Here is a 14,950-nt window from a genome sequence, read left to right on the forward strand (position 1 = left end):
AAAATAAAATTATTTTTTAATACTCCAGCACGATTCCCAACACTAACTGTTGACTATAATTTCATTAGATAAATGGCCCATGTCCGCCCCCATTAATGTCAAGCTTTTTGTTATCACCTTTTCGTTTTCAATTCTCTTCTTTTAACTGAAAATTGGAAAGAAAAATATAAGATTTTTTTAATTACTTTTTTTTTTATTTATTTTTTTATAATTATCAATTACAAATTTGACTAAATTTTGAGTTACAAATGACTTATATAAGTTGTATGGGCTATAACTCTACAAAAAACGAATAAACTGAAAAGTTCATTGATGCCAAACAACCCTACCGTTAGCAATTTACATTCAACATAATATCTCTGCTTCTAAAAGTTCGACTCACTTAATATTCAAGTGGTCAAAGTAAAATGACTTATTCTCCTTATTACAAACTTTCCAAATATCAACTTTTTAAAGAATACAATGATAAATATTTTTGCTCTTTTTCATCTGAATTTCCTTTTCCCTATATTATTAATTAACACAATATTAAAATCCAATTCAATATTAAATTGGAATTGAAAATTATAAATTGAGAATTATGGTTGGATGTGTGTAAGAATTCCACTTGAGTATCGTAAGAATTAGGGAGGACTAGAGGAGAGAGGGGTAAGCCAAGACTACAAATAAAATACTGTAGCAAAAACCATTTTCAAATTTCAAAAATTACTTCAACAAATTGTCAGTACCCATTTACCTTAAAAATCGGTTCATAATCATTTGCATATGAAAATTTTCGGCCAAAATTACATTTAAATAAGTTTTTTATTTTTTATTTTCAGACAAAATAAGTTGAACCAAACAAAATAAGTTGAACCAAACAAAGCCTAAATTACGATCCGAACCTCCCCAAAGAATTGGGTTAATGATTCGGGTCAACTTGGTCATGTAGCTTCAACTTTCAAAGCCCACTCCATTTTCCTCCTCACGAGCCTATGCCTATCTTCTCCCGTTAATTCCCCTCTTCTTCTTCCTCTTCTCTTTCAGTCACACCATAACCAGAAAACCCAGAAAACTCCATAACCAAAACCTCCAAAAATGGCTTCAATCAACTTAGGTCCATTTGGTGAGCACTTCTTCCACTGGTTCGAAAAACCTCCTCACCCAATTTCATTCCCCAATTTTCTCTCTCTATCAATCTCCCAAAACCCTCCTAAACCCCTCTTCTCTTCCCTTTCTCTTTCCGACTCAAAGAAACCAAAACCAAATGAAGAACCCTCAAAACCAGGAAAATACCAACAAATGCTTGAACAATTTTGGTGGGAATGTGAGAATTTACCCGATGTTCGACACACCCCAGAAGTTGATAACATTTTGAATGAAGACCCAGTTTTTGAAACCAAAGAAAACCCAACTCCTGAAGAAATTGAAGAGAATAAAAAATGGTGGGAAGAATTTAGGAGTAACCCATTAGTTCAATTTTTAGCTAGGGCTGAAGAAATTGCTGATGCTTATAATGAATTTGAGGTTAAGAGGAATGAGAAACCTTATAGGAGTGAAGATGCTAAGCTTTGGAAGGAAGTTCCTAATGTTATTGGGTTAGATGGAAGGCCAATGCCTAGGAAAGCTATAAAAACTAAAGAAGAGTCGGATGATAAGTTTTGGGATTTTGCTAAGCAGTTCTTTTTTGGACTATGGGGTTTCCGGCAGCGCCCGTATCCGCCGAGTAGACCGATTGATGTTTCTCAGGCTATTGGGTATAAGCGGCTCGAAAAGCGGTATTATGATTGTGAGTATTGCTTGTTCAATGTTGCTTTGTTTGTTTATGTATCATTGCAAATTGTTTGGTTAGTTTGAGATTTTGCTGTGTTAAGTTGAATTGCAATTATGAATTTGTCCTTAGTAGCGGAAATTCAGTTGATTTCTTTCATTCTTAGAGTATTTTTAGTAAACTAGTGTTGGTGCACGCGCAACGTTTTGTTTATCGGGATAGTTAAATCGGCTACAAATCGGCAAGTTGAATGTTTTGATAATATTATAAAACAACACTTTAAATTGGTCAATGTGTTTAATTTCCTAATGAAAAACATTTGGGATGTAAGTAGGGGCATCAATTTGCTGAGTTGATGGATATATTTAATTAGGTAGAATGTGTTTGTTTAATAGGACTGAGTATGTGAATAGCCCAAACTCTAACCAATGCAAATTGTAGCAGACCCAAATCCAATACTCTTGGCCAATTAATTCATTGAAGAAACTTTGATTTTAGTGCTTTGGTGTTTACAAATCGTGTAATATAAGTATGTTGTGTAAAATTGAATCATGCATAGGTTGAAAAGTTTGTCAGCCAAAAGAAAACATTCAAATCAATTTTTTTTTTTTTAAAGCATTTTTCTTTTTTTTGAAGGAATGCATTTTTTTAAAGCATTAATTATGAATATGTACAGTTTTAAAGTAACTTTTCAAGTAAAATAGCCCATTGCAATAATGACAAAAATTAATATATCCCTTTAGTTCCGAAGTAATTTAATTACAAAGTTATTCCATACATGTATCAAAATAGGTGGAACCCCTGTAAAAGTTCTTTTGGCATAATTTTGAGAGCCATCAAAACAAAGGAGAAGTTGTCCAAAAAAAAAAAAAGAAGTTGGTATACGTGCTAAAATAATTCTCAAAGTTTAGCAATCCGCACCGCTTCTAATGAACAAACTTCAGTTGTACTGCTAGCTACAACAAAGCACAACTCTAATCTAAATAGCTCAATCATAATAGTTTAAAATTTTAAACCATTAATATTAACCTGCTACATAAGCAATGGATAAGTTGTCGACACTTATTCTCTGAAAAGAATTGAAATTTTGCAAAAGATTACAGATTTTGATGTATAAAATAAAATAAAATACAGTCAGTCCAATCCCTTTAAATGACAGGGTATGTCTTCATAGAATTCTTCTTTGGCTTCCACCATGCAGGATCAAATCGACTTCATCCGAGCATCTCTCTTATCTCCTTAAGCGTTAAAAACACAATAAAATATTAGATTGGGAAGCAAGCACATAGATTAAAAGGATAACATTTGGAGTTCACAAAGCCTCTACGAAAAACAATGATAATGATCAGCTCTTGTTTCACACAGCCACAATCATGTATAGAGCAGCTTGTACCTTTGTTTTGGTTTTACATGAACATGCTTCCCTTTGTGTAGCAAGTCCAATCCTAGCATAACTGTACTAAGTTGATGCAATACAAGTATACAGCCTATTAGTAAGGATAACAAACTCAGGTAATATGAAAGAGAGAAGACAATTCTCAATGAAAAAAAAAAAAAAAAAGAAAAGAAAAGAAGCCACTTGCTCTATCTCAATGTCAGCATGAATTACATATAAAACTAAAACAAAATGAAAACTAAACAAAAAACAGCCTAGGGAAATGAATAATCAGAACATGGAATGGATTATGATAGGATATTAGCATAGATATAGGATGAGGTATGAACTTGATATTAATGATGAGTGCTCAACACTGCAACACATAGTAAATACATCATTTGACTTTAACCAAAGCAAAAAAAACATAATTCGAGAACGGAATTGAACCTAGTGTAAGTTTGATTTTGAGTTCAATATAACAATGACATATACATAGACGAAGTAGCAGTATAGGTGGAACCCCTGTAAAAGTTATATACATATACTAAATCTGAAGACATCTTACGTACCTTTCCACCAAATCGACTTCCTTAAACAATTTCTGGAGCCATTCATTGTGGATTATCAATGAACTGAAGAGATTTTTTTTTATCACATATCAGCGTATGATGATCCATAAGCAAAGACTTTTAGAATCTAAGGCTAAGTATTCAACATGAGGGCATGATGTTAATCCACACTGATGATAAGTTGTAGAAGGTTTTCAGCAATTCAAACTCCTTCCAAAATCAAAGTCACATGTTTTGCCTAGTTAGGGGGAAAATTAGACTACCAATTACATCCTCCAATCCGTATTATCAGTCCACTTAATTAATCATTGTCATTCCATATTCTATGCTACTCACAATTCCTAAAAATAAGAGCAAATTAGGAAGGTAGGAAAACAACGAAAATCGGTTATAAACCTCACGATGAGATGTTGGGAAACTCTCTCGTACCACTTGCATGTGTTTGGGAAATACAGAGTATACCTTGATATCATCTTAGGTCAGCTCATCAACAGTTTGAAAGCAATGACCTGGTCATGAATGGGCAATCGTCAAAGATTAGAAAAAGAGTATACCTTGAAAAGTTGAAAGTCTAGGATCACCATTAATTCATCCTAAAGCTTGCGTTGAGTAACTTAAAGATCCAGAATTCAGAGTTCAGACCAAAAATTACCAATATTCCAAAAAAATAAAATAAAATCAAAATACCTGAATCTCGCCAATTATGGGAGCTAATTTTCCGTTTAGTTCATGAACAGTTCCAGTATGAAAAAAAAAAGGTGTGATCAGTATTAAAATTAACAGTAAAATTGAAAATGGAGGAAAGAGAAAGAGTACCAAAATCAAGTTAACTCAATCACATTCTACCTACTCTAAACCCCAAAAAAGATAACCATTAAATCAGATTAACTCAATCACTGAATCACCTAATCCTACTGCACATATGGGGCAAAGAGAGCACATCAAGCACAATCCTTGTCAGATTGACTGACCACAGAATTTATAAGTGTGTGTAAGACTTCCCATCAATTCCAAACGGGTTCATTGTTGACTTTAAACCCAAAACAGTACAATTGGAAGACTTGTGGAACTTCCTATATAAACAAGTATGTTTGATACAATGCCACAACCTAAAATAATTAATGAGTTTGTTTGGAGTCTTACATAGAACATCCCGCATATCAACTACCAAGTATTCAATTTTATAGTCTTAAATAAAAATAAAGGTATTAAAAAAGGCACCTTTATAGTCTTATCTATCAAATTCTTCCTTTGTTGAGCATTTGAGACATGGCAAGCAATACTGAAAACATCATTCCCTTAACCCTTTAACTTCTCAACTGCTTCATCCACATTTTTCTGCAACAACCCAAATCAAAATTATAAGCAAATGAACCCACTTAACAATTCAAGCTAAAAAATTAAGAACTACAAAAAGTCATCAAAGTTGATGAACACCAGATGTATTTAAGAGACAAATTTAACTATAAACCAATTTTGGAAGCTCAAATTAAAAATATATAAACCCATTTACAAATTCAAGCTAAAATAATCAAGAACAACAAAATTAGTTGAAAGTCATCAAATTTAATATACCCAGATGAAATTCAAAGACAAAACTCCACTACAAATTTTTTTAATCAAAAACAAATCAAAAACCAAATGAACCCACTTTCAATTTCAAGCTAAAAAACCCCAAGAACTACAGAATTTCACATAATGATTAGACCAGAGGAAATAAGAGACAAATTTCAACAAAAGATATCAAAATCAAACGATTCCAATTTCATCTCCAATTCAAATTGTTTACGAGAAGAAATAACAACAGAAGCTCCTTCTAAACCAAGTCGTTCAGCGATGCTAAATCCAATTCCTTGAGTAGAAGCTGTAACAATGGCTACCTTTCCTGTGAATCTTTTCGCAAAAATCACCATTGTATTTTTAATGTTTGGTGATCGATTAGAAATTGGGAGGTTTGATCTATGAATTAAAAGGGGTTTTCCATTTTCTTCAATTATCGATGCGCGCGCTTGGTTTAAAAATTCCTTAATTATTATTGAGCTAGCCAAAGAGGAGAAGCTTGAGCATGCATGTGGCAGTTCTCCAAGGGACACCTACATAAGGAGAAAAGAGTAATTAGACTTTTTTAAGGGACTTTTTTAAGGGTAAAAGGGGAAGAGCACTGTTCATAAGAATAGGAATGAAGAGCCCATTTTTTCACCAATTTGGCTTTTAAGGGTTATAGATTTTGATAGTTTATATTTGCATTGCTTATCATGTCATACAATGCCATTGGAATTGCATTGCTTATCATATCATACAATGCCATTGGAATTGCATTGCTTATCATATCATTCAGACCATGTTTTGCTTATGGAAGTCCTCATAATCTTGATTTCTCCATAATAATAATAAAAAAAGGCGTTAAAGTTACAACAACAATATCGATGTTTTTGGTTCAATGGCATTGTTGATCGTATATAGCTACTGGAAGCATTAGCACTCACTATTGGCACCAATGTCGATTCTATGCTCTTGGATTCATTGGTCTTGTTACAGTGTCATTATACCTGTATATATTATATGGAGTACAACCTCTGTATTAATTTTATATGTTCTTGCCACCTGCTCATTATGAGTAGCTTTACTGTATTTTTTTTGGATTTACTTTGACTACCTATATTCTATTTTTTTTCAAATTGATTGCTATGGAAAATTGGCTGTGAAGATAGGATTATCAGATTGGTTCTCACGCTGACTTAATGGGGCTTGTGCGCCGGACTATCTTTGAATTTTGCATATGCTGTAGGTTATCACATTTGGCTTTGTTAATCCTCTTGTTACGGAGTATATTTTTGTCTAGGAAGAGGAAGTGCAGCTTCCCTTCATTGAGGAAAACCTTTTCTCCATTGGAAGTTGCTTTTCACCCATGAAGAAGAACATTTTTCTCTCCTTGAAAATCTAACAAAGAGTTTTCTAGAAACAAGTTTCTGGAAAAATATTCCTTCCTGTACCTAGTCTTCTCACAAACATTGCCTGAACGAATTGCAGAGATGATGTACCTCAAAAATTCATCTTTCTGCAGCAAATTAGGAGCAATAGTTGTTTGTTTTTGTTCATTATTTCTCTGATATACAGAAGTTTGAGAGTAAAAACTAATGAGACAACTAATGAGTTTAATGGCTTTACCTGTGATTGCACATTGTTGGTTTTAAAAATCTCTGAACTTTCCACAAGGCCCTCCATCTTAATCACTAGGCCAAAACCTCATTGGTCTCTAATCCTTCCACATTAATGTCACTAAAAAGAAGTTTAGAACACAATGGGAAATTCAGTTTAAGATGTTAGGAAGTATTATGTCTCTTTAGGCTCTTCTAATATGTTGTGGGCTTCCTACAGTCTCCTATTAACCTGGGAGACTTGGTGGAATAAATCGATTTAATTTTCAAAAAGCAAGAAAATATATTAATTGAAAGAGTTCTATGAGACTTGTGAGTATGCACTAAGCAGATCTTGTGATATTTCATGTGCTAAGTGCTTCCAAATATGTGATATGTTGATATCAAAAGATGGGAGGTAAAGTTGAAACGGATGTGTCTCATTGCTCATCAGCTGAGAATAGTTTTGTAAGGCGTGCAGACTGTGCAAGCAATGTTGCAACTGACTGGAAGTTCTTTGCACTTTATGTTTAATCTTTCTGGAAAGAAGAAAATTCTCAGAAAGTGACCAATATAAAATCAAGAAAGGTGGAAAATAGTTTCTAGATATTGTAGCAAGTGTCAGCAATTACTCCGTATTGGGTTTGTGATGTATAGAAAAGTGTCAGAAGGCTCAACTTTATATTATTTGCAACTTTTATTATTTTTTTCTAAACACCAGAAAATGATTAACATGTTAAATTTGGCCAAAGGCCCAAACACAACCAGAGGCCAGATATAGGTTCAGAGTACAAAAGGGACGTATTGTATTATAATTTATTCTTTGTTACATTCATTACTTTTCGTGTGAAGAATTGGCGATGTTTTCCGTGACCAACCATAGTTCTTTTTTTGATGTGCTAGTATTCATTACTATTTCAGGAAATGCTAATGATATATTCATGTTTATAGTTATAATGAAGACTGGTGGCTGGTTCTACAAGGATCGATTGGGTCGTACACGAGGACCATGTGAGCTGATTCAACTTAAAACTGCATGGGGTGCAGGGATAATTGATAAAAATACTTTCATTTGGGGAGAGGACCTGGATGAGTGGGCACCTATAGGCATGATTTATGGCTTAGAGCGAGCAATTGCTACTTGGGAAGGTTTGTTACTTTTCAATCTATTATCTTTTTAATGGCCTTTCAATATTAAGTATTATCTCAACAGTAAATGCATTTTGCTATCTTGTTCATAAAATGTTGGCGAGTTACGGACTATACTGATGGGATTGGTGTTGTGTGACTGGCTGTTTCAGCAGCTTTCACACCTGTTTACTTTTGTTTTGTTGTTTCTCACACACATTAACTTACAGACTATATTGATGGGATTCAGTGGTGCTGTGTGGCTGTTACTAGCTTACAGCTGCAAAACATTATTTTATGTTGGCATTGTTTAGTGATTGGAACATTGGGTCCATGAATATTCTATGAAGGATAATATTAGTCTACTTCAAACCATTACTAGAGGTGGGAGACTCATATTTAGGAGGCTTATTCCAGATTTATTATTTGATAATGGCTTATAGTGCATAGAGCCTGCTATTCATCATTTCATCCCAATTTTAGGATTTTCCATATCACAATTGATACCACCATAGGCTGTAAACAATTAAACATAGAAAGTTTTTCTGTCTTGACCTGAGACTTTCTGACTCATTGCTTTACATTCCACCAGCTTACTTCTTAAGAGAAAAGGCTGTATTTATGGCATATTTTGGTTTATATGAGGAGAAGTGTATTTATGTCTTATAGATTAATAACTAATTAACTAAATACGTTTTCCAAAAACTCCCTTTCCCCCCTGGCCCTGTAGTGACACTATAATGATCTAATAAGAGGCGATATATGAGACTGGCTTATTCTTAAAGTGTAGATAAGAACAGTCAAGCAGCAAAAATCATGGCATAAGATCATAGATGACACTGTTTGTTCCAGCTCATTTTAATTGTCTGTACATGTAGCTGCTTTGTACCTTTTTTTGCAATAACATGTTCTTGTTGTTAATGAAATTTTGGTGTAAAAATTTTAAAAAGAGAAGGATTGTGTATTTTAAGAATGTGTTGCAACTGTAAAGAAATGGAGGAAGTACATTTTTAGCTACAGCATGTATTGGGAATTGAATTACATCATTTTGGTTGGCATTCAACAAGGATGTTATAAATTTGACCTTACTTCTCTTCTTTCCCTATTCTCACCATCTCTGATGTTTCTTTGCAGTTTTCTCCCAAATTTTGTTTCCCTTCTTACCATTATGCAGCATTCATCTCTACTAGTAAAGCACATTAATTGATGATATGAATCTATTGGTTACTAAATAGGCATCTCAAGCTGTAAGCCTGTAACAATTATTACATTGCCTTTTTACCTAGCTCCGTCAAGTCAGTTATAATTCCAGTCGAACAAATGCAGAAAAGTGCTTCTATGGTTGTGATTCTGTTGCCTAGGGCTGGCCATGGGCTGATCAAGCCCCATTGAACCGGAACTGGCTGGTCCAGGACTTGAGTTGAGATTGCTGGCTAAAAGGCTGGCATTTTTCCCTCAATGAAAAGGTCCAACTATACTTTTGAGTTTTGACTAACTTGGTAGAGCCACTTTAGGGAAAAAGAATGAAGTGTAACCATGAACTTTCCCATTCTTATCTCTGGTCATGACCAAATAACCCACTGTTTATATCTATCGTCCCATTTCTTTATATAATTTCTTGGCAAGCTACTCTTTACCCTAAGATGAATAAGTTTGCCTAGATATTTTCTTGGCAGTTTAAAGGTAAAGGTGGTTAAAAATTGAAATTTAGGGTCTGTTTAAAGAACTCAAGAATCTAAATGCAAAGAGAACTTTTAGAGTTTTATAAGAATTCAAAAGTCCAGATACAGGTAGGAGGAAAGAACCATTACACTTTTTTACTGGTAGGAGAAACGGACATAGACAGAGATAACAAGTGCACAGTTTTTTGTTAGAGCTCAAAGATGCAGTTTATTAAGGCCTCTGGGCTCAAAAGTCAGACATGAACATACTGGCTACACTTCTACTAAGATACTTCATATTAAGCATCAAAATTATCTAAATTAAAGATGAAAAAAGTTGCTCCAGTATGAAATATCAACAGAGAAGATGTCTGATATGCTGTACTGCTTTTCTTCTTGAGATCCTAGTTGTATCTATTTACTGATCTATGTCTTGTTTTGCATTGTTCAGTCAGGTTTGGAGCAGCTGCTACAGCATTTCTTCATAAGCTTCAGAAAGGAATGTCTCCTTGGGTTCCATTAAAGGGGTTTGAAAAGAAAAACTACAAGCAACTGCAAGAGGAGGCTATGGAAAGTAAGAAGCGTGATTTAGCCGTACTTGAAGCTAATGACGGCTATTGGCCTGGAGTAAGAACTCCAAGTCATGCTCTCTTTCTATGGGCTAGTGGTTCTGAGCTTACAACAATATTGGAAGCTGATCACATGCCAAACAAATACATACCAAAACATCTAAGGTGTTTATTTCTTATCTCATTGTTATTGAAACATTTTCAAGTTTGCTTTTATTGATAAAATGCTGTCTGAACACTCTCTTACATTTGAGGCACCAAAACTTAGATACTAATTGCTCAGTTAGTATTCAATTGTAAGCGGAATCTTACTGCTATACTATGCTGTTGACAACTTATAATCTTGATGATGATTATTTCCTACCATAACCAGTTTCTCTGGCTCTTAAATTGAAGTTTCCTTTGAATCTTTACTTTTGTAATTTGGACTTTAGTTTGCTGTGTTGATGGGTGTGTGATATAAATTTTTTTTTGTGAGGCAGGCTGCAATTGGCTAAAGCCATCCCTGGTTTAAGGCCCTGGGAGGTAATAAGTGTAGAACAAGCCATGGACCAAATTACATATGGCAGAGAATGGTATCGTGAGCCTCTTGGCTCCTACACAACTGGTCCTCCATATATAAGGCGTTGGAACAGAGATGTTAAGGTATGTCCTTCGTGTGCAATGTTTTCTTTTCTTGAGCAAGTTATACAGTAGTTCAAACTATTTCGAACTTGTTTTGCATACAGCAACAACGTTAGAGCCTATATCCCTAACATATTGGTTCAGCAGCTACAGTGGAGTTTCCATTAAGTTTGTAAATGAGTACTTTTATAGTCACATATATGTAGTACTTTTTTAAGCGGTCCAGAAAAGTCATCTTCATTGTACTTTTTAATCGGAAAAAAAACTTAACATCTGTGATAAACCTATGTTCTTGAGTATTATCATTTATAGCATTAATGAGGATTAAAGCTTCAAATTAACTTAATTTTTTAACAATGGTTAATGGTACAACTAAGTATATGCCCTATGATACTAATTACATGGTTATTATCTTCCATTAAACTTCCATTTCTTTCAATTAATTTTCAAATGCATTAATAAACAGCCCAATTTATCCTCCGTATATATCTTGATCCAACATTAAGTTGGAGAATAATAAGTGCAGCGACACAGGCACATGTGTAGCAACTAGCAACTCTAGACCGGACGCAATGATAAACCTCAACGACACAACAATGAGCAGCTAGCTGTCTTGGAAGGGGTCAAAAATTTACTACATGCACCAAGAGAACTGTGTGGCTTGGCAAGAGATTTATCCTTTACTATCTCACAATTAGACTATTTCTGTTGTAATGTTGTCCCTAGAATCCATGTGACTAGAGCTCGTAATCTAGCTTTAAAAGCTAGAAAAAGAGACTAGTCTTTGTTTCAGCATTCACTACTGCCAAAAAAAATAAAAAATAAAGAGCAGCTAGTGGAACGCTGATAGCAACTGCAGACCTGAATGAGGTGGGTGGGGGGAGAGGAGAACCTGAGAAAGGATTAAAATAAGATAAGAGAAGAATTAACCTTAGGAATGTTAGCCACTGCTAAGAATGATAATGGTAAAAGATAGAGGGTTAACAGTTGATACAAGTGTATTTTTTTCAATTTACCAAAGAGAAAGTACTATCATACATGGTTACCAATGAGAATTTCTCTTCCCAAAATAGTGTGATGGCTTATGATTAAATCACTTGTACTCATTTACCGTTCCACCTGGAGTCGGCTGTGGAGCATTGGAGCCACTGGCTTGGCCATTGTGGTGCTCATCTCCCTCTTGTTTTTGTTTTGACCTGAAGGAAAACACGACAAAAAAATCATTGCCTCAGCCTATGTAGTCCTTCAGTTCCATTGGGCTTTTACTTCCATTGATGGGGATAGGCTGGTCTTGCTGTCATATGCAGGCCTAATAAAGAGAGCAATTTTTTGAGAGGAATTTGGAACTGCAAATGCAACTTCTGTTGTAATATGGGGAAATAGATTTTCCATCTATTGAAGACAACTAGATAAGTGATCATTCTAAATTACTCTTATAAAATCCAACCCAAATCAAACTAAAAATGGTAGGAAAAAGTTATTTATGAAGTCTGCTTCACTACTTTTGTGCTATGCAATTTTAATTACCTTGTATTGACCCTAAATTTTAAACTCAGCTTTCATGTTGCCTATTTTCGACTTTATCTAATGTATCCATTTATGACTGCTATTCCTGTTCAACCTATTGTAGCATTAATTTAATTTCAATATTGTGAATGTGCAGAGGATTTTCAAGGTGTTCGAGGACCTGAGTTTCCAGGTATACAAAAAACTAAATCGTACAATCCCTGGTTTTGAAGAAGTCATGAAGAAAGTTGAAGAAGAAGCTACTGCAAGAGAAGAAAACAGGAAGCTAAGCAGAAAAGCAGAGAAGGAAGCTGAGACAGAAGCATACATTGAGCGATATAAACGTAATAACCCTTAACAGGTATCTTCCCACCCTGCAGTTCTTGACCTATGTATTTCTGTCCATTGGATTTATCCTTTTGGTTTTAAGGAGTGATTAACATATGCTTATCCAGTTATCCTGGCATTATTTTGCAGATCATATCAAATCAATACTCACTTAATTTCAAATTCAACAGAAGATGATAGTGATCTTTCTTTAGCTGCTGCTGAGTTTGGTGGTCTCTTTTCGTAGGAAAGGGTTCGTCAATCAGATCTCCCTGTACTTAGTGTTGTAATCATCTCTTTTCCTCATTGTATATCATACTTTACTATTTAATTTTATCATTTGGTCTATCGCGATTTCTGCTATTATTTAGACAGGGTTTGCACTTTGCAGCACAACTTACATTTAATGGCCAATGCATGATTCCATGTCCATTTTTTTCAATTGTTTCCATTGTTCTCCATAATAAAACGATGATCTTTATGCAAGTATTCTTTCTTAAGATGAACAAATAGTAAAAATCCAACAATGGCATTGCCACATTTTTCAATCTTTGACGATTACTCATTATGTTCATATCTAAACGCATTAACCTTTATCCGAACTTATTTATTTTACTGGGTATTATGGTATCTTGGTTATCTTCTCTCACACAATTACCCATCTTTTCTTTTTCATTGTTTAATCTCTCTGAAAACGAGAAAGCGTGAAATAAATATGAAAATAAACCGACCATTTGGGAAAATGGGATAGAAGCAGGAGCTGTAAATGGGCACCACGTGCAATGTTTTAAATGGTCAGTCTTGGTTCAATGAGCTAAATCAGACAATTTCTTCGATACACATGTCCTTTATTATTCTTTTTCTTTTAAATATTTAGGAGGACACATACTTATCTTTTAAGCCCCTTACTTTAGTATTTTACGTATAAAAAGGAAAGAGTTAGCATGCGGTTTACGGAAGATTTTGTGTTAAAAGTTGAAGAAGAAATAAAAATGGAAGATATTGCTATAGAAAATGAGACCTTTATTAGGCCTTCTAAGATTGAAGTTAGAGGGAGAGATGAAGGGGCTAACCATGAAGACGAGCAAGAGAACGAGAAGAGGCAGAAACTCGAAGGTGACGGTGGTGGTGGTGGTGGTGGGTTATTAGATAATCTTTTGTCTAAATTAACCTCTCCTAGGCCTACTACTAACGGTAGTGAAGATCATGCCTTTGAGGTTAATAATGATCATCATGAGAACGGCGATGCTCGTAAAGGTGGTGGTGATGGAGAAGGTGAAGGTGGCGGTGGTGGTGTGATTAATAATCTCATTTCGAATCTGTTTCCTAAAAGAAGTGAGGGTGAGGGTGAAGATGTGAAGAATGATGGTGGTGAAGAGAGATTGGAAGGTAGAAATGAGGAGAAGAAGGTTGATGAAGAGAGTGAAGTTGGCAATATTGGTAGTAATGGTGGAAGCCTAATCTCCAATCTTGTTCAAGGTATATTTTGCTACCTCTCTTAATAGTTTAGATTAGTTAGTAAGATGTAGTGCATTACTTTTGAGTTCCTCCATATTTGCAAGGCATGAATGAAATAGACAATGCACAATAATTGAAAAGGGAGTGTTTTGAAAAATGGTTTTTAAAATTAGGGTATCTTAGACAAAAGTTTAGAAAGTTTCAAAAGGGAGTGTTTTGGAGTAGAATTTACTTGATGAAATTTTATATTTTTAAACGATGTTTGCAACTTGGGTAAGTTAAGTTATCTATAATAGACTAATAGAGATTAGCGGTAGTAGAATCTAACACAGATACTTATGAATAATTTTGTAATAGTCTAGCAATGTTCATTAGAAAACCGAAGGAGTCTAATGAAACCTTTACAAGCGACATACTTACAATAGGGGAGGTAATAAAAACCTCGCCTCCAAGAGATTAGTGTTAGTAACATTTGAACCGCAAAGCTTTAAAATCTAATTTGAAAGTTTTAACAAGTGAGTTAAATTTATATGTTACATTTGAAAACCCCAATGTAATGAGTGTATTAATATATATGATTAAGGGTATGTTCACATTTACTTAACTGAGTTGAATTGAACTGATTGGAGCTGAACTGAACTGAACTGAAATGAATATTTTATGAGAGAGGGAAATTAGGAGCTGAACTGATTAGAGCTGAACTGAACTGAACTGAAATTGGTGTTATAGGTTGGAGAGTTAAAAATGCGTAATGGTAAATTTATTTTGGTACACTTATTTTATGGCAACCACGACACATAATAAGTTGAAAGAGAGGACTAAAAAAGGGAATTAATTGGTTGT

General features: G+C 34.4%; 1 protein-coding gene across 2 annotated transcripts; it reads left to right on the plus strand.

The window, feature by feature from the left end:
• The first annotated feature begins 947 nt into the window (after window positions 1-947).
• Window positions 948-13,049, plus strand: LOC145599007 (protein TIC 56, chloroplastic-like). 2 transcript variants are annotated; one of them, XM_081655419.1, is made up of 6 exons: window positions 948-1,768; window positions 7,786-7,983; window positions 10,075-10,357; window positions 10,675-10,837; window positions 12,480-12,683; window positions 12,778-13,049. In XM_081655419.1, the coding sequence occupies exons 1-5, from the start codon at window positions 1,078-1,080 to the stop codon at window positions 12,678-12,680; spliced, it is 1,536 nt and encodes a 511-aa protein (XP_081511545.1). In that variant the 5' UTR covers window positions 948-1,077; the 3' UTR covers window positions 12,681-12,683; window positions 12,778-13,049. The 2 variants fall into 2 exon arrangements, with proteins under 2 accessions (XP_081511545.1, XP_081511544.1); XM_081655418.1 differs by having other exon boundaries at window positions 12,800-13,049.
• Window positions 13,050-14,950: the final 1,901 nt, after the last annotated feature.

Source organism: Chenopodium album, chromosome 20, assembly GCF_948465745.1.
Source record: "Chenopodium album chromosome 20, dcCheAlbu1.1, whole genome shotgun sequence".
Taxonomy (NCBI): domain Eukaryota; kingdom Viridiplantae; phylum Streptophyta; class Magnoliopsida; order Caryophyllales; family Amaranthaceae; genus Chenopodium; species Chenopodium album.

Bases quoted from the DNA above. Each gene is read 5' to 3' on its own strand.
- LOC145599007 (XM_081655419.1), top strand. From the start codon at position 1,078: ATGGCTTCAATCAACTTAGGTCCATTTGGTGAGCACTTCTTCCACTGG. The intron at 1,769-7,785 runs GTGAGTATTGCT...TCATGTTTATAG, and splicing joins CGAAAAGCGGTATTATGATT to TTATAATGAAGACTGGTGGC. The intron at 10,838-12,479 runs GTATGTCCTTCG...GTGAATGTGCAG, and splicing joins GTTGGAACAGAGATGTTAAG to AGGATTTTCAAGGTGTTCGA.